At 38.6% G+C, this 26,206-nt stretch overlaps 1 protein-coding gene across 2 annotated transcripts in view; it reads right to left on the reverse strand.

Annotated features, from left to right (window-relative positions):
* The window catches only part of LOC108242135 (Golgi apparatus protein 1), a 48,344-nt gene extending 23,015 nt beyond the window's left edge, over window positions 1-25,329 (reverse strand). Inside the window, exons 1-24 of one of the 2 annotated variants that reach the window (XM_017426776.1) lie at window positions 24,960-25,280; window positions 17,064-17,093; window positions 16,824-16,910; window positions 16,514-16,729; window positions 13,750-13,953; window positions 13,118-13,189; window positions 12,824-13,010; window positions 12,224-12,441; window positions 11,503-11,624; window positions 10,076-10,177; window positions 9,220-9,373; window positions 9,061-9,078; window positions 5,678-5,815; window positions 5,446-5,532; window positions 5,284-5,346; window positions 5,061-5,174; window positions 4,207-4,295; window positions 3,824-3,941; window positions 2,810-2,902; window positions 2,587-2,724; window positions 2,172-2,295; window positions 1,952-2,094; window positions 1,731-1,832; window positions 1,268-1,375 (exon numbers count right to left, since the gene is read on the reverse strand). In XM_017426776.1, coding sequence (XP_017282265.1) covers window positions 1,268-1,375; window positions 1,731-1,832; window positions 1,952-2,094; window positions 2,172-2,295; window positions 2,587-2,724; window positions 2,810-2,902; window positions 3,824-3,941; window positions 4,207-4,295; window positions 5,061-5,174; window positions 5,284-5,346; window positions 5,446-5,532; window positions 5,678-5,815; window positions 9,061-9,078; window positions 9,220-9,373; window positions 10,076-10,177; window positions 11,503-11,624; window positions 12,224-12,441; window positions 12,824-13,010; window positions 13,118-13,189; window positions 13,750-13,953; window positions 16,514-16,729; window positions 16,824-16,910; window positions 17,064-17,093; window positions 24,960-25,280 — 3,048 coding nt within the window. Of the gene's footprint in view, window positions 1-1,267; window positions 1,376-1,730; window positions 1,833-1,951; window positions 2,095-2,171; window positions 2,296-2,586; window positions 2,725-2,809; window positions 2,903-3,823; window positions 3,942-4,206; window positions 4,296-5,060; window positions 5,175-5,283; window positions 5,347-5,445; window positions 5,533-5,677; window positions 5,816-9,060; window positions 9,079-9,219; window positions 9,374-10,075; window positions 10,178-11,502; window positions 11,625-12,223; window positions 12,442-12,823; window positions 13,011-13,117; window positions 13,190-13,749; window positions 13,954-16,513; window positions 16,730-16,823; window positions 16,911-17,063; window positions 17,094-24,959 lie in introns of both variants that reach the window. The other variant, XM_017426777.3, reaches the window with a different exon arrangement.
* Between the last annotated feature and the right edge of the window lie 877 nt (window positions 25,330-26,206).

Below are 26,206 nucleotides of genomic sequence, written 5' to 3' on the forward strand. Positions count from 1 at the left end.
CTGTCTCTATATAAACACAGAGACACGTTAGTCACAGTCTGTGAGAGTCGCGTGCAGTCTGTGCAGCCGTCTGGTGGGAACACGCAGCGCACTGGCAGGGCCGGAAAGTGGGGGGGCCAATGGCCCCCTGGCCCCAGTGGTTCCGGCGCCTGTGGGTGGAGGCGTTTATACTTGACTCTTACGTCGGTGCAGTATTCTTCCGTGAGTTTTGAACCGTTTAATTAACGTTGCGATCTCTCATAGAGGGATCATATAAATGCGGATACAGGTGAACCAGCTCCGCTAGAGCAGCAAAATCATCCGTTTTGAATGGAACTCGGCGTGCACAGTCTGTGCAAAGTTACAAAAATTGGGAGGTGCACAACGATGCACCTTATAGTCCGGTGCGCTTTATATATGACAAAAGTCTGAAAATGGACCATTCATTGACAGTGCGCCCTATAGTGCAGAAAATACAGTAAGCTATTGTCTAATTATTAGCTTAATCAGGTAAAAAAGCAAACCTTTTGCTTTTATAATAGTAGATTCATCAATAATTTGTTTATAGACATAAAAAACATTAAAGGAAAATTAGGAGACGTTGGACCGACTTTTCTTACTGTTGGTTTTTATCTCTGATTCAAGATGATGTCATTGAAGAAACAACTTTTACCTAAAACCATTTTCGAGCAAATCCATCTGTACAAATGCTGTGCTGATGCTAATTGGAAACAATTATTTTTTAATCAGATATCAATATCTGATATTTCCTCCTCAAATATCAACTTAATGCAATGAATATTCAAATATTACTAACATGACATTAAGCTTTCTTTAAAGCAGCTTTTAAAATGTCCAACTGTCCCTCAGAAAGGCTATACATATGTTAAAGTTTATTTCATAACTTATTACAAAAACATCCACTATATTTAACAACCTCACAAGTTTGGTGCTACTTCTTCCTTCTAAATGTATAAATGAGCCTTTCTGTTTGTTCACGTGGTCCTGACTTTTCATTGCAGTTTTGTTTTGTGCTGCTTTAACACCTCTGGTACAGATCTGTAGTCCTCCTCCACCCTGTGGCTCGTCTTTATGACGGTGGCAGCTTTTTAGCAAGACTGTTTCAGGGAATGATTTGAACCACACTGACCCAGTCCACAGGCCTCAAATTACATCCGTGTCCACATGTTTTTCAAATATGTTCATTAATCAGTGACAAAAAACAGATTTAATAAAATTTGGGGTCATTAGAAAAGGTCTCATCATCAGAACCATCTCGTGCCGTCACCTTTTTACAGGCTTCCTGTTTAATTTTCAGCAGGTTGACTTTCAGACACTCCTCCACCTGACCGGTCTGCTCCTGAGCTGCTGCCTCCTCTGCGCAAAGTCTGGAGATCTAGAGCAAAAACAGCAAACAAGAACTCGTTAAATCAATAATTGAGTGAGAAAAACTAACTTCATAGGTTTTGATGTCAGGATCTCTTCATGTCTTTTGTAACCTGTTCTGTATTTCCTAATCAATCCTGACAATTTTTCTGATTTGGCATTTTTCCTGACTGTTTTTCTTTGAGACCGAATGTTTCCCACTTGTTTACAGATAGCAGATTCACAAACTGATCAACAGGGGGTGACAACCAGAAGACTTACCAAAGAAAAGTAACAAATGAAAGGTGGAACTATCTACTGACTGAGCCATGAACACGATCTGAGGCCTTCATACATGTACAGGTGGTTTAAGTTCAGTGATTTACCTCATCTGAGCAGTGCATCTGCAGCTGTGGGTCCAGTCTGTAGTCGAGCGCCGACTCCTGCAGAATCACTCTGATCTGGTCTTCACAATCCGGTGACAACCTCTGAACCAAAGCCCAGTCAGAAAACATAGAATTTAACAGTTTAAAGAAAACAAATCAAAAACATTTGACTGGACTATTTATTCCTTTTCAAAGCGGAGAGAAAGACGCTGTGGTCAAACCTGATCGGCGTATTTGAGCTTGAGGCAGCTGATGACCTGACCCTCCAGCTCACTGTCCTCGCTGGCTTTGTTCAGGATGGACTGGCAGAACTTTGGAATGTCGGCCCGACACGCTTTCCTCAACACCGGATTCAGCCTGTAGTCTGAAGGAGCAGCGAGATAAAGGGTGAGAATGCTTCAGATGTTAAATGAATTTATTTGTGTGTTTCTGTGTGTTTACCGGTGTTCTGTGTGATCTGTCTCTTGGTGATCATCTGTTTGCACTTTGGATCCATCAGCTCGCTGTTCTTGTTCTGCTTCAGGCACTGCAGGACGGTCCTGGCATCTGCCTCAGTGCAGAAACGCTGCAGGAAGGACATCGAAAACAAGTCATTCAAAATAAGTCCCCTAAAGTACACTTTTAGTTGATTACAGACATTTTGGCTTATAGCAGCAACTGGCTCAGATGTTAGCACACTTTTCCTTAAATAATCTACCTTTTTTTATTCACGGCACATAGCAATAAAATTAAAACTCAAACATTTAATTCTTAAAATAATCTTATAATAGTTACAACCAGCAGAAAATGGTGAAGAAATTCCAAGGATGTGAAAACTGAACACAAACTGAACTAAGATCAAATATTTCCTCCTCACCTTGATCATCTGCTTGCAGACTCTCATCAGCTGGTAGTCGAGCTCGGGGTCGCTCATCTCCACCTCCTGCAGCTTGAAGATGCGCTGGTGGCAGCGCTGACTCAGCTGCTTCTTCTGCTCCTTCAGACACTCGATCATCTGAGGAGGAGGCGGCGAGGAGAAAGGTGGCTAAAACATTGCTGATGAAAAACAAGGCGACGCTTGTCACGGTGGAGATTTATACCTGAGCGTTACCAAACGCCACGTTGGGACACAGACGGCTGATGTCTGACTTGCAGGGATCGTACAACTCTGGTTCCAACCGAATATCTTCTGACTGAGACGAGAAGACAGAGGAAAAGCATTTTTTCTTACAAATTTACCTGCAAACTATACTGTGATGAACCATCTCAGGGAGTTAAAAAAGCATCTATAAAGTCAGAGTAATTAATAAAGCATGAAGAGCCCGATGGGTCTTGTTTTAAGAATATTTTTTTAGTCATTTTGTGTTTTCACTGCATGTTTCCAGAAGTATTTTATTCAGTTATTTGTTATTAATAAACTAAAACAGAATGAGCAACGAAATACAAATGTGTTTTGTTTGTTTTATATTTAAAACTTTTTATACATATCATTTTTAGCTAAACATGGCAGTTCATAAATTTCAGCTCATTGTCTTGTTAAAGAAATCAGTAATACAGCTATTAAAGATGTCGTCTATAATCTAAAAATATACCCTTTCTCATTTTCATGTTCTTTGCTTTGAGATGCCACCAGAACTGTTCTGGAGATCATCTTTGTGTTGTTCTTTGACTTTGAAACTAATAGCTTTTAGGAAATACTAGAATATATTTTCTAAAATGTTACGTTTGGTTTTGTTTTCTAGATTCAACTAAATAAATGAGAAATGTTGAGTTTTTCTAACCGCCAGTAACAAAACACCTAAAAATTGCTTCATTAATCTGTCTGATAGTGTGCTCTACAAAGCAACAGAAGGCCTTGAAAAAGTCTTCACACCCCATCAACATTCGACATTTTGTCACCATACAAACTTTTTTTACTGGGATTTCAGACCAACACGAAGCAGTGGATAATTGTGAAGTGAAAGGAAAATGACAAATGGTTTTCTGAATGTTTTACACATAGAAGTCTATAAAATGTGACGGGCCTTTATATTTAGGCCCCTTTACTCTGATACTCTGAAGTAAAATTTAGATGAGCTGTGAAGAGGTTTGTTTGCGTAACTGTGTGTGTTTACCATCTCCAGCTCCTCCACCCGCAGCTGCTTGCGACATTTCAGAGACACCCGCTGCTCTCGAACGTCCTGCAGCGTGTCGTTCCTCACCGTGGTGCTCAGACAGATGACAACATCCACCCTGTAGGGTGACAACAAAAATACAGCTTAAAGGCAGAGTAAAACAAATTCACTGCGTTTCTAAAAACATGTTACATGACTCAATAGTTCCTTAAAACATGTAAAAAACTAAAAATTATGCTGCACTGAACTGTAGAGTTACACTGTTTACCAGGTTTGTATTACAAATGATTTGGACAGATTTGAAATCTGGGTGTCATAAAACAATGGAATCTAAGTGTTATAAATAAATTGAGATTAAATGTAAAGTTGTGACTTCAGCCTACTTTTTCTTGATATTTGGACACAAGCGCAGAACGTCCTCCTTGCAGGCCATTTTGAACTTGTAGGAAAACCTGAAATCCTTCATTTGAACCTGAAGGTTGAGCACATGGATGAAGAGAAATGTTTCACTTCCATCATTAATTCTCATCTGCAGCAGCACTCGTGAAGGTACGACAACTAAACAAAAAAATATAGACCATATAGATTCAAGAACACAACATTTAACTGACAACACGAACACCTTCAACAAAAATAACTTGGTCTTTTCATGGCTCATTTGTTTATTTAGATTTTTAAAATTCACAATATTCCTCATATAGTTTGCCTACTAGCTCTCATGTGATATTGTGAGATTTCTCGTGAAATGCTAGCGCTCGAAGCACGTGTTGAGGATGACTCTCAGCTACCACCACACCAAATGTAGCTCAATATCTGTAAAGTTATTGCTATTGTTGAGTTGGCTTAGGCTGATTAGCTGTTGTAGCCATTTTTATTTGGGTTGAAAATGAATTCCCAGTGACTGCTTTCTGAAAGTTTCATGAAAATCTCTACACCTGTTCATGAGATATTTTGCTAACATTACAGACAAATGAACAAACACACATATTACAGACATGGGCAAAAACATTGTCACCTTTGGAAGTGGCCAATAATAATATTAGAAAACTTGATATACAAAGACAATAATAATTTCTAGGAAAAGCCCTTTATATTTGTTGTTAACAAATACAAAACTAACTTTGTAAAAAAACAGAGGTTTCCTACAAGCTAGATTAAGAACTAAACCGCTGTTTGTACAGAAATTTGTGTATTAGAAAATGATTTTATAATGTAGTAAGCCGTTCTGATAACTGACCAGCTGGAAGTGTGTAACGCCGACTGCACACTTGTCGTTCATCTCCTTCTGGTGTTTATTCTGAACTAAACACTCCATCAGATCACCTGTATCAATCTGGTTATCAGCAACATCCTGCAAACACGCAAAAATAACAAAAATGGCTAAAAATGCAGTACTTTACAAATGAGATGGGATTTACTGAATGCACTCAGTGTGAGTGTGTCCTTGTTTGTGCGCTCACATGGCAGTGGGCCTGAATGACGGGATCACAGGCTCTGATGAGCAGAGCGTCTATCTGGATGTCCTAAAAAGCAAGACAGAGATGTAAACATGATTTGGTTTCCATCTAATATTACCAGTAACACAACCTCTGTCTCCTGGTTTAGTTCAGGTGAACTCTGACCTCTGACTCCAGCTCTGTCAGGTTGCCAACAATCTCTCTGCAGCTGGGCACAAGATCCTCCAAATGATCCTGCAGACACTCCAGCTCCTACACAGAGACAGCAGCACATTTACAAATGAAACATTCAAATAAATGTTGTTTTCAATTTTTTTTGTTTTGAAAAGGTTTTGGTAAAAAAAAAAAAAAAAAACAGCACAGAAGCTTTATCAGCAGCAGACCGGGTGTGACTCACCTGTCCCGTGTCCGTCTTCTCGCTGCACCACTTGCCGAGGTCAGTCATGCAGCGTTTCTGCAGCTCCGGGTCCAACTTTACATCTAACGCTCTCTGGTGGAGAATCCTCTGAACCTCAACTTTACAGTCTCGAGACAACTACAAACACACACACAAACATGTAGCTACCATTTGATGCATTCATGTCAAACCAATATTGGCTAATAACAACAGATGTCCTCGTTATTCTTACACATCACAAACCCAATTCCACGTCTAAAGTATAGCACCAAACAAAAAATGTTCTGATCTATGCCAGGTCTTAGTTGGTTGCTTACATCCTCTGGTTAATTTGATCTTTTTCCTTTACCCGTTCTGTCATAAACTTTAACGTTTAACCCGCTAACTGAGGCCTGTAGAGTCTGTCTTGGAGCTATTGGGTTTTTTGTCATTTCTCTGAGAATTGCAGTCTGACATTGGGGTGAACTTGCTGTTATGTGCACTCCTGGGAATATTGGTTGCATTTTTCTAACCATTTTCTGCGTGTGAAAAATCTTTTTCTTTGTAGAACGATGGACTCAGAATAGAAACCACTGCTGTCCAGAATGGAATCTTGCTCAAAGTCCATTTAAGTCCCTGCATTTCTGTATTTATACTGTACACATGGCTACTATTCATCCCTGCTTATTTCAGTGTGGTGTAATCTTACACATAAAAACAAAGTCTTAAACAGCTCTGTGAAGGAATGAGACACATTTATCAGTGTGGTCACAGTGAAGGTCAGAAACCCTGATTACACAAATCATCTTACTGCTGAGTGTAATTACCAAAAACTGAAGAAAGTAGACCTCCTGATTTACATTTCATGGTGACTCTGATTTTTCTGTGTTGGCTAATGTTGATTAGCTGTGGAGGCCATCTTAATTCAGGGTTATTCCAAAGGTTAATCAGTTGCAGATGTACATCCAGAGGGGAGCAGATCAACTTATTGCACCTGACCAGCTCACAACATGTCAAGTCCATCAAGATTTTGTTTTGCAAAGCAAATTTTTAAGATACATTTAATGGTGTATTGTTATCATAATTTAATGTATGATTTACATTAACTATTTTATTTACATAAGGATTAGGAGTTATATACCTATATAGATGTGATCATGTTGGCTTCATCGGACCGTGATCTACAGCTCTCGCTGGAGCGGTTCGCAGCCGAGTGTGAAACTGCCGGGACGAGGATCAGTGCCTCCAAATCCGAGGCCATGGTCTTGAGCTGGAAAAGGGTAGAGTGCCTTCTCCAGGTCGGGGAAGATGTCCTGCCCCAAGTGGAGGAGTTTAAGTATCTCGGGGTCTTGTTCACGAATGAGGGGAAAATGGAGCGGGAGATCGACAGGCGGATTGGTGGGCGCTGTACCGATCTGTCGTGGTGAAGAGAGAGCCGAGCCAAAAAGCGAAGCTCTCGATTTACCCGTCGATCTACGTTCCTACCCTCATCTATGGTCAGGAGCTTTGGGTAGTGACCGAAAGAACGAGATCGCGAATACAAGCGGCTGAAATGAGTTTCCTCTGCAGGGTGTCTGGGCTCTCCCTTAGAGATAGGGTGAGAAGCTCGGTCATCCGGGAGGGACTCAGAGTAGAGCCGCTGCTCCTCCACGTCGAGAGGAGCCAGTTGAGGTGGCTCGGGCATCTGGTGAGGATGCCTCCTGGATGCCTCCCTGGTGAGGTGTTCCGGGCACGTCCCACCGGGAGGAGGCCCAGAGGAAGACCCAGGACACGCTGGAGGGACTATGTTTCTCGGCTGGCCTGGGAACACCTTGGGATTCCCCCGGAGGAGCTGGCCCAAGTGGCTGGGGAGAGGGAAGTCTGGGTCTCCCTGCTTAGGCTGCTGCCCCCACGACCCAACCCCGGATAAGCGGAAGAGAATGGATGGATGGATACCTATATAGATGTTTATCTACCTATATCAACAGGTTTAGATACAATTATAAATAGTGCAGTGAGGTATCATCACCGGGTGTGGTGGGTTGACCCCATCCAAGGATTATTTTCTGAGAGTTTCCCTAAAATCTGCTCAAGGATTCATGTGATGTTTTGCTAACAGGCAACCAGGGTTGACAGCAATGTTGTAGAAAAAAATAAGACTCACTGATAAGACACTGATGGGATGTCCTCATTAGATGTAACAGAATTGTCCTGTATCCTATCTGCTCACAGTTCAATGTTAGGTCATGATACTCTCCAAGTGATACAGCCTTTCAGTTACGATGAGATAGGTGGCGCTGTTACGTCTTATTGATAAACTGAGTTCAAATCAAGCACAGTCTGAGGTTAGACAAATTCTGCCGCTTGAATCTGTCTCACCCCGGGAATGTTCTGCTGGCCATTTTCTTTTGTAATAAATTGTTAAAAATCAACCTGGGTCTTCTTGTTTCTCTCATCTTTTTGTTAGGACAGCCAACAAATAATGCAAAGATCTGGCACAATGTGTAGCGCTCAGGGTATGTGTTGGAGATGATGCTTAATATCTGTAAAACTGGTTGAGTTGTAGCCATTTTTGTGTTTCCTAAAGTCAATTAGTTTTGGCAGCCATCTTGATTGTGTTGACTCCAAAAGTTAATCAGTTGTAGATGTACATCCACTGATTACTTTCCGAAAGTTGTATTAAAATTTGTGCAATGGCTAAGAAGATATTTTGCTAACAGAGTTGATTCCAAAAGTTAATGGCAAAGTTTTTTTTTAAAAAGATCATGTGCAATCAATTAACACTTGGAGTATAGATCAGAAATAACTCTCAGCTACAACCACTCCTCAATATCCGTACAACTGACTGAGCTACAGCCAATGTTTCTGTTTGCTAAGGTTGTATAGCTGTGGCGACCATCTTGAATAGCGACGATTATTCACTTGTAGATGTACGTTCGATGATTATTTTGAGTTTCATTAAAATCCATCAGGTGGTTCATGAGTTTGTTTACACAACAAACAGACACACACATTGATAGAAACTCCTTTTGCGCTCCGTCAGCAGGCAATAAGAATGCAAAGTGCTTCACACAAATTATAAGCTGCTAAAACAAACAAAAAAATTCTTTATAAATCCCCTCTCATTTAGAAATGTGAAACTTGGATGAGATTCATATCATGTCTTCAGAATTTTAACATTTAACCACAAATACTCAAAGAATGTTTTAATATGATTGAAATATTGTCACAATACCAGTCATTTTATAATACAGGTTGAAATGCAAGAAAATAGAAAAAACAGCAATGGAAGAAAATCTTTCAAGCATCACAACACAAATCATCTCATCAGACACCCACAGAGAGTTTAAATTACCCTAAATTATAATTTTAACCCCTCACCAGGTTCGGTTGTAATTGATTTACATGAAACGCAGAGTTCTTACCTGCTTATGTGGCTTTATCTGTTAAATTTAAAAACATTAAAGTTACACCTCCTCATCATGTTACCTAATCAACCCTAAACTGATAAGAAAACCTTTTTCCTGTCATGATGTTTACATGTGAGAGTAGTCCTGAATTACAAGGCGTGTGTGTTTGTTTACCCGCCGTCCTTGCTCCTCCGTGCGGTAGGCGTGGCGGTACAAACAGGAGAAAACTGCACCTGGCGGCATGAGCTCGCTGGTCTCATTCCAGCCGTGTGTGTGGCAGAGCCGCGCAGCATCACCCTGACACTTCCTGTACAGGATGGGGTCCAGTCTGCAAAACAACAACACAAAAAGGTCATACCACATTCATTTATTCTTGGTTGTTTTGATCCAAACTCATACTTCCTGCTGCAATTGTGGATTTTTTAATGTACAATCCGATCTGTTCTGTAAGACAGTGCCAAAAGTTTCCTTGTGATCGCAATAACTTCTACTTCTAAAGAAACTTTCTTCATTAATAAAAATCTGAATGAAAATAGCATTTTTATTCACCTGCTATTTTCTTGTTATTTTGGTCAACATTTATTATATTAATATTTAGACTTCCACAATAACTTCTGTATGCAATTTATTATTTTGTAATCTGTCTTTTTTAAGACTACATATTTTTTTCTTCATTCATAATTATACTTTTTGACAAATTAATTCATTTTTGATATCCTTGTTCTTAGGTAACGCCTAAAACAGTAATTTAGAAATGATCTTGGTTTACACAAACTCTCCCCTTTGTTGTGAGGTTTAAAAGGTTTTCTAAAAGTCAAAGTGAAGATAACATAACAGTCATCCTGTTTTTCTCGCTATTAAAACACAAAGGCTTTTCCTATAACTAACTAACTTTCTGTGTTAAACATTATTTCACATTTAAATTCAGTTTTGCATTTTCCAAATCAAATCTATGAAATGAGCCAAATGTTGAAGTTGTTCCACTGCAGCCATTTGTTGTAGTCTTGTGTGTATCACAAGGCAAACTCACTTCCAGTCTCTGGATATGAAATACTGCAGCTCCAGCAGCCGGTGTTCACAGTCCTCCACCATCTTCTCTGTGTACAGATGCTCCATAAGGCAAGACAGGATCCTTCACACAAAAACAAACCTGTCAAATCAGCATCCAGCATCTGGTCACAAAAAACAGTAAAAACAAAGTACACCTTCTTTCGGAACATTAAAAACAACTGTCCTTAATAGACCTTTGAATTAGGTACATATAATTTTAGACAACATGATATGACATCGCAGCTTGCCATTATTCATTTGACAAAAACTAAGACAAATGGCAAAAGTGGTGTGTGAAAACTAAATGCATCCCTACCACTTTAAGGAGGAAAATCATCAGCAATGATCTTAGAGAATCTGCCCACCAATCTGGGAAAGATTAAAGGTCATTTTCAAACGTTTTGGAGCCAAACAAAAGCTGCCGATATTTCCAGGAGTGAATATCCCAGTAAGTTCACTCTGCGATCAGAGCAATGCTGAGAGAAACTGCAAAACACTTAAGAGCGCCATCTTAGACTCTACAGGCCTCAGCAGGTTAAAGTTCATGACAGGACAATCAGAAAAACACCGGAAAAGTACGGCTTGTTTGGAGAAGCTGAGAAGACCAGAGTTTAAACACAAACGGCATATCAGCACAAACACCTCATACCAGCTGTCAGCACGGTGGTGGAGGGGTGATGGTTTGGGCTCCTTGTAGTCACTGAGTTGACCATGAACTCCTCAGTAAACCAAAGTTTTCTAGAGTCAAATATGAGGCCATCTTTCCAAAAACTAAAGCTGGGCCTAAAGTAGGTCATGAAGCAATTCAATTCAATTTACTTATATAGCGCCGAGTCACAACAATAGCCTTCTCAGGGCACTGTACAAAAGCATTCACATACATTATAAAATATAATTAGTAAAAATGATCTAAGGGAGCCAGCAGATTGTGCTGAATCTTCACTTCGTCGCTGTCTCCCAACAGTGTAATGACCTCAAACAGCAGCAAAATCTACAACAGAATGACTGAAAAAGAAAAGAACCAAGGGGCTGCGATGATCCGGTTAAAGTCCAGACCTCAACCAGAGTAAAATAATGTGGTGGAACATAAAGAGAACTAAGCAGCAACAAAGGTCTGCAAACCTCAATGAACTGATGCAACATTGAGAAGAAGACCTGGACTGGTCCTGCATGTTGTCCTAGTTTTTGTTAACTGAACATTGACACAATGCAATATGTCATATGCTCTTTGTTTATCTGAAGTTGTATCCACCACATTTTGATACTTTGTAAGGACTAGATTTTTTTTTTTTCCAAATTATGGCCTGATTTATAAAGCCTTAGAATTTAAATACTGTATATATTTATGACAGAATACATATAGAAATCCTCAATATTATTATCAGCTATTCAAGATAACCAGCTCACATTGGGTCTCCACTTCGGATGTGTTTGCAGGCAGTCTGGATAACGGATTCACAGGCCTCGTTGAGTGCTCGGTCGATCCGATAATCAGCTCCAGGGTCCGCAGACTGAATCAAAGTCTGCAGCTGTAACAAAAAACAAAATATTTTTTAATCCTACTGCAGCAACCTGACTGAGACTTTATGTACCATGACTGAAGAAACCTTTAGAGAGAAATGCAAATCTGCCATTTTTGTTTTTTGTTTTACTTTTTTCTTTTAACAAAGACATCATTTAATTGTTGTTTGTGATTACTAAATTACTTTTTGAAATAGGTACAGGCACAAACTAATTTAAAAGACAAAAAAAGAAGGACAAATCCATAAAGGTCACTAAAATAATTTTAAAATCTGTTAAAGAAAAGCTAAAACTCAACTAATTAAAGTCAGACACTGCCTTTCAATTTTAGTTCAACATAATTCAACATATATATATATATATATATATATATATATATATATATATATATATATATGTTATATATGTTAAACAAACTTGTCTGTGTCTACACCAGATACAGAATTTAGCAAATGTCTAATCCATTTTAAACTGGTCAATAAATAAAGGCATAATGATTAGGTCTAATTTTAAAACCTTTGTTCATGTTCCGCAGCCCTCACATTTAACTAATAATTTTCTTTAAACATTTTAAAGTTCAAAGAACCAACAACAGCTGCTGTCTTACTGCGCTCTGACAGACGCTGTCGATGGCAGCACTGCGGTCGCCCCGACCGATTCGCATCAGGCAGTGCAGTGTGCGGCCTTTGCGGTGCAGACCCGAGCACTGAGCCTCAATCTCCGTCCGGCAGTGAAGAACAATCTCCGGACTCAAAGAAAAATCCTCCATCAGCATTCGCCGGAAATCCAACATCTCGCCTTGACACTCCCCGCTGACTGAACGCCCTACACAGCAAGATGGTTAAAACATTACAGTGGGACAAAATTGAGTACTTTTTGTTTCAACTGATACATTTTGATAAATAAAATATGCTTTACTAAAGCTGGTTTAATAAAATGTTGGTCTAAATCTGTATCAAAACATCTTTTGCTTCAGTCCTCCACCTGCTGCACTCAGATGGTTTCAACTGAGGATAAAATCTCAGTTTATCAGTTTATTTCTACAAAATACTTAAAACATGCTAGAAGTAGCACATGGATGGTAGATGATAGAACCCTAAAGTCATATTTTCATCACTCAGCACAGTTTAAGTAATCTTCATAAATCTTGAGAATTGAGGAATATAATTTCAAACCCTGAGGAAATGAAAGTGTCTTGTGCTCTCACCTCGGTGCACGGCAGCCTCCAGGCACAGCAGTAGGTACGACAGCCGAGCCTCACGGGCTCGAGGCAGGTTGGTGTCCAGGCTGCAGCGCTGCTTTCTCAAGTCCACCTTACAAGCTTTGGCCAAAGAGTAACTGACTCTGTAGTCCTGGGAGATCAGCTTCTGTCGGGTTGTCAGAGCATCGCGGCACTGAGGAGCGGAGAGGAGATATTCAATATGATGGGATTCAAATCTACAGAGTGTCCATGGTCAGAAATAGTCTTGGCTCAGGGGGTGTGATGGTCTGTAGTTTGTACCTTTTCTGACATGGCTTCTTCAAATTTGTGATTAAAGAGACACTTGTAGACTTTCCCTTCTCCTGCATGAACCTGTGAAAAAAAAATGAAAAAGAGAGATTTGCTGAGACATGAGTTGAAGGACTGTGGAAATGTATTCAATCTCTTTTTATTTTTTTCCCTGCCGATGTGGTCAATTTTGCATCTTTGTTGTTTATCTACTTTCTCTTCATATATCAGACCTGAAACAGATTCAAGGCAACTTTTCAATAATTTCTGAAAACAAGCAATGATATCCACTAAATAATATCAAGCAGATAAATTTGGTTCTCACTGTTGTGTTCCTTCACTGAATGTGACTCCAAAAGCCTACAGACTTATACTTCCAAATCACTGATGTCTGAGTGTTGTGTCCTTTTGTTGAATGTGTTAAATCATGTAGACCAGGGGTGGCCATGTTTCCTTGTTTCCCTGCTCCAACACACCTGATTCAGTGGTTAAATTAGCTCTTCTTGTTCTACAGAAGCCTGTTAATCAGCCATTGATTTAAATCAGCTGTGTTGGAGCAGAGAAACAAGTAAAACCTGCAGGACGGTGGCCCTCGAGGACCAGGATTGGCCACCCCTGATGTAGACAGTAGTAGAGTCTCGTACGTTCTGGCAGAATCTCTCACGGTCGTCTCTGCAGGAGAAGTAAAGGTGTCTGTCGAGGTGAAAGTCATCTGACGAGAGCTCGGCCACCCGAAGGATTGCTTTCTGACAGTCCTCTTTGATTGGATGAACATGATCCATCTGCTCCGCCTGCCTCACCAGCGCCTTCTCCAAACATGCGATCACCTCACCCTGGGAGTGGACGTCCTGTGAAGAGACGATGACTATGGTGAAACAAGGATACTGCTGTATGAGGAAGAACTCTGTGAAATCAATTCTACTACAAGAGCGAAAAAACTCGAGGAAAAAAAGCAAACACAAAAACTTATAAAAGACTAGTTCAGGTCTTTGTAAGTGGAGTTATGCGGAAAGGTGGAAGAAAGTAGTCCTGGTAACTTTATAAATATGGGGGTTAAAAGACATATCCTGATCAAAAATAACACCAAGGTTCTTTACATTAGAACTGGAGGCCAAATTAAGACCATGCAAAAAGTGAAAGGCTGCAAAGGTTGCTCCTAAAATGCTCAGGTCCAAAGACCACTACCTGATGAATAAGAGATTGGATTTAGGTCTATAATTGGCCAGAACTGATTCAAGAACAGATTTCTTAAGTAAAGGTTTAATTACAGCAACATTAAAGCTCTGTGGTACATAACGATTCATTAGAGACAAATTAGGCAGATCCAAAATGGGGATATTAGGGGAAATACCTCTTTGAACAGCCTGGTTGGGATTGGATCCAGCAGACATGTTGATGGTTTAGACGAAGTTATCATTTTTGACAATTTAGAGAACTCAATAGGTCAAAAACGGTCAAATCAGGTTCTAGAGACACTTTTAAAGCCATTTCATTTTGATAGGGACTCAAAGACAATAGTAGGAAGAATGGTGTGAATTTTCTCTCTAGCTGAAACTGTTTTATTTATAAAGAATCTCATGACATCATCACTGCTTCAAGTTATGGGGATACATGGCGCAACAGAGATGGGACTTCTCATTAGTACTAAAAAGAAACCTGGGATTGTTTTTTGTTGTCTTCTATTAAAGATGAATAATATACAGTACTAGCTTTATGAAGGACTTTCTTGTATGTTAGCAGGTTATTTCTCGAACTTAAATAAAATTCTTCCATGTTAGTGGAGCGCCATTTTCTTTCTAAATTTCTAGATGCCTGTTTTAAAATACGCAGCTCTGAATTAAACCAAGAAGCTGACCCTCTGACTGATCACTATTTTTCGGAGGAGCAATCTTATCAAATGATGTTTACACTGAAGTTGTAATATTATCAACAAGATATCTGAACTTTTTAACGTTTAATGGATTTCATTCGTTGTAAAGGTCACATTAAGTAAACTTGATTAGTCTCAAATTCACGTCTGCACAGATTATTTTAACTTGTTGTGAAATGTTATATTGCAATATTACAAAGAGACCAAGTGACATTTACAGGTGGGCAGACTAGAGCAGGTGAGGTAAAACATGACCTGGAGCCAAGAATAGGAGGTGCACCCATACGAATCAGAGACAGATTGAAATAATTGTTGACTAATAGACTAATCAGGAAAAAAATTGACTGAATATTTGAATATTAAAACAATCATTGGTTGCAGTCATACCCTCTACCTCCCATTTGTGTGAGCACCTTTAAAACTTCAAATGTTTTATCTAAATAGAAAATAAAGCTGAATTTTGTGTGTAATAGAAAGCATAAATTGACAAAGAAACTAATCCAGCATGTAAGACAGGCTTGAAGAGAGAGGCTGCGAGAAAAAGCACCACTTAAAGTAGCACTACTTGTAAATCTTTACTTATTATAGATTTTTAAATGATCCTGGTTATTTCTTATCTTTATGCAAATAAATTAAATAAGCACAGTGTTTTTGTTACCTGTAAGGGACTAAAGAATGAACAGGTTTATAAGATCTTAGTTTGGATTTAGAAGGTTGCTAAATTTCCTTGACAAGTTAAAAAACAACCAACTCATTTTAGTTATTTCATCTACATTGAGCAAGGAGAGCCACTAGAAACAGAACTAACTGGAATAAAGCTCATTTGAAATTAAACATTACAATCCAGGACAAATGTTATTGTTTATTCATATTTTTTTCTAGAAAACAGAAAAACTGCTGACATCTCTGGTTCATAATTACTGAAATCCATTTGAATCCATTTAATATGCTTTAAGATCACTACAAAATAGATAAATTTTTCTAAAATGTCACATTTCCTCTCGTTATATAAAAGTTTATTAACAAGCCAATTCTTCTTTGTTCAAAGACCCTTTTTCTAAGTACACATAAGAAGTGAAATGACTGATTTATATCCCAAAATTAATTAATGCAAATGATGCCAGAAGGCATCAAGAAGCTAATAGATTCAGACTGAATAGAAGAGGTTTACAAGCTTTAAACTACAAAATATAAAACCCGACTGGCCCAAACCAGTCATTTTACGAACATTAAACAAACGTAGTTCAAGATGATGTTGTTAAGTAAACGAAGAACAGCCTGCATTACAAAACAAATGTCAAATCAGGAAGCAAAGAAACGGCTCATTATGAGATTTTTAACCTTTGTAACTCAGATCTTTCTCACATGCAAAACATTGATCAAACACAGTGAGGGAAAAGAAGAAAAGCGTAAAAGATGTCTTCTTTAAAAAAATGTTAACGTTCTTCTTGTCTACATGGTTTCCTAAGAGCTATGATTAGCAGTTGAAAGTAATATTAGCTGCACAGCTTGAGTTATTAAGAATTTAACACACTCACCCTGTGTCCTATGTTGATGCTGCCGCAGCGCAGGTTGTTTATGTCTTCTTTACATTTGTCCATGAAGCCACAGATCAGTCTGTAGTCGCTGAAGATGATGCTGGTAATCTTGGTGACATACTGGTTGCACTGGTATTCACTGATGTTGCTTCGATGATCCACGAGACACGACATCAGATACCCCCTCCCTCGCTCCTCTTCATTACACTCTTTTATCTGCAGGGGTGGAACGTGACAGATTCAGAGAAAATGGAACTAAACTTATTACAGCAAGAAAAGGTTCACAAAAGACAGACAAAGGGAGACAAACCTCAGCGATGGTGCTTTTGCAGACCTCTGTGGCCACAGACTCAAACTTGGGATCTGTCGTCAGATTTAATTTGTAGTTCCACAAAAGCTGAGAAGAAAAGGTTTGGTGCAAGAAATTAAAAGCACAAAAAATACAGCTGAGGTTGTTAAATATTTTTTGTTGAGCATACAATTGTAAACTAGTAATATATAAAAATTATACATAGAAAAAGTTAATTTCAAAGTGTCTTGAAATACTCACGTGGTTACAGTCAGGAGCAAGCTCAATTTCCTGCAAAATGACAAAAAAACAGAGAAAAAGATCAATTTCAAAGGAAATTCAATTTTTATGAAGATAATTAACATTCCTGAAGCTGATCATGCTGTATTTCCTAGGCTGAATCCATGTCTTCTGCACAAAAGTAAAACTACCAATTCTTTCATCACCCGTCATTAAAAGGTGAAATGTGGGCGATAATGTTTTTTCCCCATGTCTGTGTGAAACCTGCAGTAAGTAATTATTGGATACACATCTAAAGATGATTCACTTTTGGAGCCAACCCATTTCAAAATGGCTGCCATAGCTGTTAGCAAAATACCTCATGAACCACTGGATGAATTTTAATAAAACTGTCAGAAAGTAATGATTTAATGTATATCTACAACTTTTTTCAAGGTGGCTGCCACATCCATCTGACTTTAGCCAACGCAAAAATGTCTCTAACTCAGTAAATTTTACAGCTACTGAGCTAAGATGCAGTGAAACTCTTACAAAACACAGCTGGTTCTTTTTTTGATTGAGATCTGGCAACCATCAGGGTGCATTTTGTTGAGTCGACTGACTGCAACAATGCAGCAGGTCTGGGAGATGGAAAATTAACTTATATTAACATTTCAGGTCCATAGTCCATGCCACAAGTAATTTTCACATGAAACACACAATTCTATTAAAAGAACAACACAAATATTTGAAACCTTTCCTGGAGTGTCTCTTGAATTTGCTTAAAAATAGAGAACCGATCATAAAAATATAAGAACACCAGAAGTATCTAAAGAAAACACTTGTTTTAATATAATCAACACAAGAGAAACTGTTCATAAACTCACACACGACATCCTAGATTATCAAAGGGAAACGCAGCATCAGAAGCTGCTCTCATAGCTTTATAGCTCTTCGGAGCAAAATGACATAAAAGCGTTTTGTCGTGACTCTGCGCTGCTCACGGGGACAGAACAAAAAGCTTTCTTATTCTAAACCCAAATGTTTCACAGACAGCTGAAAGAGTGTAATGAGAACACAGGTCCACAGCGGCCTCTGAGATTAAATTTAGCAATTACTCAAACAATGAGTCATTAATTAATGAGGAGCAGCTCTGTTTGCATCAAAGGCTTCTGAAACAAGACCAGACTAATAACTAATGCAGATTAAAACAAAAGTGAGAACAAGCTAATAAAGTAAAAGCTAAAGTTTAAACAGGTAAAATTAAGTTAGGCTTTTCTTTCCAGGATAATTGAGCATAAGATCTCTCCCATACTAGTCTTTGTCAATTAATTATCTGTTAATCACACTGATTTATTTTGTCCTACAGAAACCTGGCTGCAGCAGGAGGATTATGTTTGTATCACTGAGTCAGCTCAAATTAATCAAATTGATTACTCCTAGACCATCTATAAGTTTCTATTTGATCAATCCTATAGTTGGGTTTCCTGAGCTTTCTCTTTAGTTATGCTGCTCAGACTGCTGGAGGACAAACAGACCACATTTCCTCTCACTGCTGTCTTCAGTCTCTTTAATCTCCGTGTTTGTATTTGCAGTTACTGCTTTCATTAACCTGTGTTGTTTCATCTAATGGAAACTCCGCCTAGCCCAATAATTCTGTGTTTGTCTGTGTCTCTTTCCTGTCCTTTCAACCCCCAGTCAGCCAACCAGATGGCTGTCCATTATGGTTCTGTTGGAGGTTTCGTTTTATTAAAAGGGACTCCTTTTTTTCCACTGTCCTCTCTTGCCAAGCTGAAGTTTTGATATGATCCGTTGGGCTTCTTATACAACTTTTTACTTATTGGTGTTTGGTAATATACTGGCTCTGACTGTATTTTTCTGTAACTGAATTGAGTTGACTGTAACTGGATTAGTTTTGGACTGAACTGGATTTATGATTTGGAATTGTCTACATATTGCCCTGAGAGGACTTTTGTCGTGAATTGGCACAGGAGGAATAAACTACATAAATCTAATTGAATAAATTAAATTCTTTCATCAAAGAACAGAAGTCAGTCAATAAATGTCTTAAAGCGATGAAGCAAATTTGAAATATCCACATCTGCAAAGCACCACTAGCCTTACAAGCACCTTTTTGAGCAAGATTTTGTGATTACGGCACATTACTGCTTTGACTCAGTATCTAACTATTTAAAACATACTGTACTACACATGTGAACATCAGCCCTTTTTTCTCCTCAAAAATAGTTAAAGAAGCTATAAGCGCTTGAGACACTGAACTGTATCAATGTTGTCATCATGTTTAAAATGTAATTTGTCAAAATGGTTTGCTACAGGAAATGGTAAATGTTGTGTTGACCCATCAATCAGTCCTGACATCCTCCCACTGGTCACACTGGGGCTTTAAAATGGCAACACCTGACAGATTTTTTGGCTTAAATCATAATTATTTTGGCAGACAACCAAGTGTAAACACCCCTGTCTGTCTGAAACAGTTTGTTTTCTTTTCTTAATCCATTTAATTATGACTACATAATACCACATTTTCAGGCTTAAAACAAACAACACATCTGGGTTGTTTGAGCCACCCATTTTCGGGTGAAAATCTTTAAAATGTAGGTAAATTCAATTTCTGCAATGTTTGGTATTATAACAATAAAAAAAGACTATGGTATAGATTTGTAATTTTCAAGTGTCTAAATAATACTTTTTTTCAGTCAAACAATTTAATATCACTACCAATGAATAGTCACAAGCATTTAGATTTTTTTGATATATTTAAAAAGAAAAAATATCAGTTTATTGTCATTTCTTGTGTTCAGTAATTCTATTAACTTTATGTGTTACTGAGAAATTTTATTCTATGGTTTCTCTACTTAGTTTTGAAGTAAAATTGATTACATCATGATAATTTGTATGCTAAGACTCTTTAAAGTAGCTTAGTAATTAGTAAAATAAGGATTTCTTTTATTTACATAGTTTCCTTTTAGTCAGTTATTAGTTAGTTGTAACAATACTTCTTGGGAATAAATCTTATGCTGTTGGACAACCTGTTTGTTTCCCATTCAATTGTGCCACATTTGTAAGGAAAATCGAATTGTGAGTTGAGCAGTAGAATTGAGTATGTGGGTTGCGCCCATTAAAAAAATTGCATAATCTTCTCTGCCAACGCCAAACAGCTTATTCTGCTACTGACTCCTGCTTTGAGCTTCTGGTACCTCGGGTGCCAAACTGCCTGATTGTCAGCACCTGTGAGCAACCAGTGGCAATCCCATATCACCTCAGTCTGGGGCCTAACTATCCTCCAAGATGACGACTTCTCATCCAATCCAATAAACAACACCAAACAACAGTCAATAACAGAATCAGCTGTTTAGCGTTGGCAGAGGAGATCTGGCAAGTTTTTTATTAGTGCAACTCACATAATCAACTCTGCTGCTCAACTTACAAATGCATTTTCTAAAAAAATATGGCACCATTAAAGAGAATTTCCAATAGTGTCAAATGTATTGCTGAGAAGCATTGTTACAACATTTGCCTTACATTTTGTGCAAAGTATATATGTAATTTAGATAAATTATGGGTAACTGCTAACTTCTTGTAACTGGATTAAGTGTGATTAGGATATAAATGTTAATGTATTTATACCTAAGACATAAAACAGCTCCAACTGTTTCAGTTTTTTTCTTTTTAAAATTTAATACAGCCATTCTTTTAGGCATGATACAGATTTTTTTTACAGTTTACCATTTGCAGTTTTATCATCTTTTTTTTACCCAGATTGGGTGCAGTTTTTCAAAGTAGAAGGGCCTGATGTGAAACTCCTCTAATTTACTGCTGATGCAAAAGCAGAAGCCCCATTCAGAGCCTTCAGTCTCCCCCGGACACACAAAAACCAGCTGCCAATGCTGCAAGTAAAAATAGCCAACCAAAACAGAAATGCTGCCCTCTCAGTGGAGAAATGCACTGACAGAAATCTGACTGAGCTTAAATCCAAGCAACACAGCATCCCCGGACGCTGTCAGTCTGAAGTCATTAGGTGCACGTGGCCAGTTTGTGCAGAGGCGAAGTGGCCTGCTGTCTACCAGTGAGTTTATAACTGAGCTCCTAATTCTAACTCTGGAGAAGAGGTAGGTTTCTGAGAGCCATTTACCTCTTCAGCAGGTCACAGCTGTAATAAAGTCAAACCAATGTAATTATCTCAGTAAGGAGGCCATTGCTCAGGGCCAGTGGTGGTGTGTGCATGTGTGTGTGACATTAGAATGAAGGATAAATTCAACATGGTGTTCAAAAAAAGACAGGGAAAATGCACAGGGACAGAAAGGCTCTTCAGAACCTGTACAGGAGCATCCTGTACATTGCACGTTTTAGATTACAGTAACTAAATGTAGCCAAAAAAAACCCCCTGCAAAAGCAGGCTTGATGCAGATTAATTAAGATAAAGATTTTAAACGGGACATTAAATCTTATTGACTCGAATGTAAGGGTGAGCAAAGGTCTCATTACATTAAAAACGTCAGAAGGTTTCTTGTTGAGTTTGAAAACTGTCTTGTGAAACCATATCAGGTGGAAGTCAGCATCACTTCTGTTGAAATTAAACTGTCCCCACAACCTTAAATCATTCGTGTGACAGCAGTTAGACGGAAATGTCAGACACAAGGAACGGCACGGTCACATCACTCAAGCCTCGGGGAGAGCAGCTTCCCCCTGATCCCTCCTCCTGCTAAAAACAGGTACAGAGTCTCTGTTTCTGCACATTTTGTTTAAATACAGAACAGACTCAGTGCCAAGCTTCCGCTGTAATTTGTTAACTTTGAAGCAGAGAAACCATAGTTTAAACCTCTTGGTTATTTGTTTGATTTGGGAGGAAAAGAGCCGATCAAACGTCGAGGCGAGATAGTGACTGTGCTCAGAGTCTCCTCCTGCTCAGATTATCTCTGTTCACAACCTTGAACATAACAATAATAATTGGGCCCAAAAGCAAAAAAACATTCCAGTAATAATCAGAGCTGTGGGACTTGTAAAAACGGGGATGGACAAGGTCATCAACCAGATTCCAGGCAACAGCAAAGTGACAGAACTACAGAATAATCATACTCTTGGGGACAGCACATATTCTAAGAAAGCACTTTTTATCAAATAAGCCTTAACTCCATCTATGCCTCATTATGAACCTTGGCGTATATTTTGAGCCCGGTTGTAATGTAGTAAAATATGCAAATTCTGAAAAAGGATAATAATAATAAACCTGCAAAGGAGTTTCACTTTAATGTCCACACCATTCAGGCCTCACAGTATCCACGACTCAGATTCTCAAAGTCTTGCTTGGTTTTAATTTTAGCTCTTTGTGAAAATGAGTTTGACCCCACTGAGTTCAAAGCTCACACAGCAGGTCATGCATCTTAGCAGGACTCTTCTAAGGTCTGAAGGAGACTCAGGAGGAATCAGACAGGAGAGCTGCCAGCCAGTTGAGTTTGCTGTAAAACATCCAGGAGTGCTTAAGAAAATGATTCATCCCTGCCAATATTTCATTTTTAAGTAGTCTTAAAAACATTGTTAAAATCTCAACTCGTCTGATGAACCAAGAAGCTCATTTCAGCTCGTCCTCCAAGTGTTTGGTTACACATTTAATTGACTATTTCGGGTCCATCTGTTCCTATACATTTCCTCATTTAAACATTTTGTTCTTCGTTGTAAACAAATCTCTTTTAACCTACATGGAACAAATATGTAAATATGTAAAGCCCTGGAAATAAATAAACAAATTTGTCATTTTTTTTGTCCCATTATTAAATTTTAAAAGCAAACTAAAACATTTTTACTGTTAAGAAAAAATAAAAAATAGCTGTTGATTTAGTTTAGAGGTACTGTGTGTCTTAGACTAAAAACAAATCCCAACTATTAAACCTCTGACATCATAAAAAAAAAGAGTCAGGATCTGTTTGCAAGTTGTTTTCTGGTCAAATAGAAGAAGCAAAAATGACCAAAACATATTTCATGAAACACTTACTTTTGGTATGGGTCCATATAACTTTAAAACTGTAAAACAGGACTTCGGACTTGAGAAGAGTGTTCAAAAGCTTCTCTAGTTTATTTATGTTTCTTTCCATAAATGTAGAGGAGTGTTGAGTAATGTCTTGTTACAGGTTAAAGACTAACCCCGGTAAACGTGGTTCGATGATTCAGAGTACAGTGTGTGACAAACCGAGACACACCTGCAGGTTTCTTATCAAATTAAATTCATTTTTTCTATTTCAGTCAAAAATGTAGAGCTATTAATGAGGGGAAATGGTCATTACAAGTTCCTAAAGGATGTTTGAACAACTTCTGATATCACAGAGATGGCAAAGGTCAGTACATGCATGAAACATACAACTCCTTTTGTTTTTTTTAAAGAAAAATCCATAAAAGAATACAGTCAAAACAGGAAAATGAATAAAATCTCCTAAAACCAACAAAAGGAAAACGAACAAGGCGGATCGGTTAAATGAGATAAGCAAAGATTGTAAAAGTATATTAAAAAAGTGACAATAATGTTCTGAAAATGTGATCAACCAAGCTGAGAGTCTGCATCGTGACAGCCTGTTTGAGCTGGAATAAAACTCAAACACTTGCTGCAAACAGGTTTGTCCAAAAAAATAAATAAATTTTAAAAAAGGAGCACCAAAAAAAGTCTGGTCAGTGGGTGACATGTCTGAAAACAGAGTAAGAAAGCATTTTTAACACCAAGGCATAAACAAACAATGACCTCCAAGTCACCTGACAGCTGGCTGACTGCACACAAATCCACTCATTTAAAATCTAACTGAGTCAATTATTACTCCAGAAGGAAACTCGTGCAGAGAGCACAGGTAGAAAAAGTTAATTTCCCCTTACCTGTTACAGTGTTAAAACGCAAACAATACACACTTATACCAAACTAAAAGGTTTGAAAAGCTGCAGTTCTCCAGGTTTTTAGTACAGTTAAATTAGTCTGGTAAATATTTAATTTGGAAGCTTATTTAATGCTAGAAAACTACAAACAGTTGTTCCTGCAAGCCAAGATGAAGCTTTATGTCCCGTGATTTTAACCCAGCAGCCTAGCTGGACACACGGGGTTCACATTTTCACGAAACAAAAAACCTGAGCAGAGTTTCAGGCAATTAGAAAAGATGGACCTCAAAACGATCTTTTACTTCTCTTGTGTGTATTTCCATCATAATTTGAATTGGTTCAATCCTTACATTATTTAGCAAATACAATTTCCCACACCAAAACAAAATGTTATTTAATAAACAATCATATTGTTATGGGTTTTTTTTTTGGACACCTAATGCTTTTTACAGTGTCTTTTATTCATGATGTACTCTTCTTTTTGGAATGACTTTGCTGACATTTATGAGCCATCTTATCAGTATATCCTTACTTCACACATTTCCAGCTGATAAGAAATCAAACCTGATGTGGAGTTATTTAGATATTACTGAAATGGGATGGAAATCCATGCGTCAAGATACACATTACTATTATTATTAAAGGACGCAATCTGTATTTACTCAGTTCGTGACCTTGTTAACTTATATTCAGGAGACTCACTGTCTCCTAATTTGTCTCTGAGAAGCTCAGGTTTAAGCAGTAAGTGAAAGCGATAATGAACCTGTTTGTGAAGAACTCTGTAGATGTTTGAGATGCAAATCTATTCACCAAGTATGACTTTAAAAGAGCTCCCATAATAGGCTGCGATTTTGTAGTTTTTCCAAAATGTGAGTGGGACGCTTTGAACAGTAAAATACATTTTAAGCTCCCTGGTGCGCTGCTGTGGAAGTGGTCAGGACATAAATCTCGGTTGCAGATGGTCACCTTATCCCCCGAGTCTCCCCGAACCTCCGAGGCGACACACCCAGCAGATGCTCATCATCATCCCCCGGCGTCCTGCCAGGACAGCCGCCGGTCGCTTACCTCTTTGCGGTCCTGCAGACACTCCAGGACGGCCAGGTTGTTGGTCCAGGTGTGTTTGGGGCAGAGGCGGGTCAGGTCCTCCCGGCAGGCCTCCTCCTCCGCCAGCTTCCAACCGGTCGCCCTTCGAGGCGGAGAGGCCCCGGCGGCGGCGGCGGCGACAGGTGCATCCTTACCCGGCGGGTCCGCGGCTCTGGCTTCCAGCGGGTGGGGCGGCTCGGCCGGGCCGCTCGGAGCCTTCAGGCTCAGGACATACACGAAGCTACAGAGACACGCAGACGTCAAAAGCATCAACGGCAGCGGAGAGCGACTGTACGCCGCCATCTTCGCATAACTGTCAATTAGTGCTGAAAACCGACAGCTTCACTTCCGGTCAGCGCAATGACAATAAACCACTTCCTGTGAACTTATAAAAATAAAAGCTTCGGCATGAAACAGCCTTGTACTTTGTGTTGCCTGCCTGTTCGTATTTTAAATTACAGTTTAAGTCGATATAAACTTTTATTTGTTTGGGTATTTATTTTCATTTAAGGGTTATGTTAAAAGCAAGGAAGAGATTTATACAAAAACAATGGGCAGAACAAAAATGAGTGAATGAATAAACTGGATAAACAAATAAAAATATATATTTTAAAATGGGCTTTTTAATTATTTTATTATTAACGATTTTTAGAATGAACAGAGAAAATGCTGTAATGAGAACCTTTTACAATTTTTGAACATTTTAGGCGTATAAATGTTTATTTATTGATAATAGATGTTGATGTTCAGTGCTAATTTCCTCATTGATGTCATTTTTTACAACTATAACAAATTCAGAAACAAAACTTATGTAGTTTTTATCACAGATTACTTTGTCTCAAAGTTGTTGTTATTTTTGGACATTATGTTTAAATCCTTTTACTTTTTTATAGTGTGTCTTTAGCCAAAAATTTTATTATGGTCATACATGAATTTTTCTACCATTTATCTGTAGTCAGGTCTTGGAGGCAACAGGTCCAGGTTGTAAACCCAGACATCCCTCTCCTCAGGTGCCATCTAGGGGACTTCAATGCCCACGCGGGCAATGATGGCACCACCGGGACAGGGTTGATTGAAAGAAACTCACCTTGTGATATGGATCTGGTGGCAGAGATGGCTGCCAGACAGAACTGTAGACAGTACACATAGTTGGACATGTACATTTTGTTCTAAGACAAAGGCCAAGACAAGACCATTGATCCTCACTAGAGATTTAATTTTGAGGTTTA

The sequence above is a fragment of the Kryptolebias marmoratus genome, linkage group LG15 (assembly GCF_001649575.2).
Source record: "Kryptolebias marmoratus isolate JLee-2015 linkage group LG15, ASM164957v2, whole genome shotgun sequence".
Taxonomy (NCBI): Eukaryota; Metazoa; Chordata; class Actinopteri; order Cyprinodontiformes; family Rivulidae; genus Kryptolebias; species Kryptolebias marmoratus.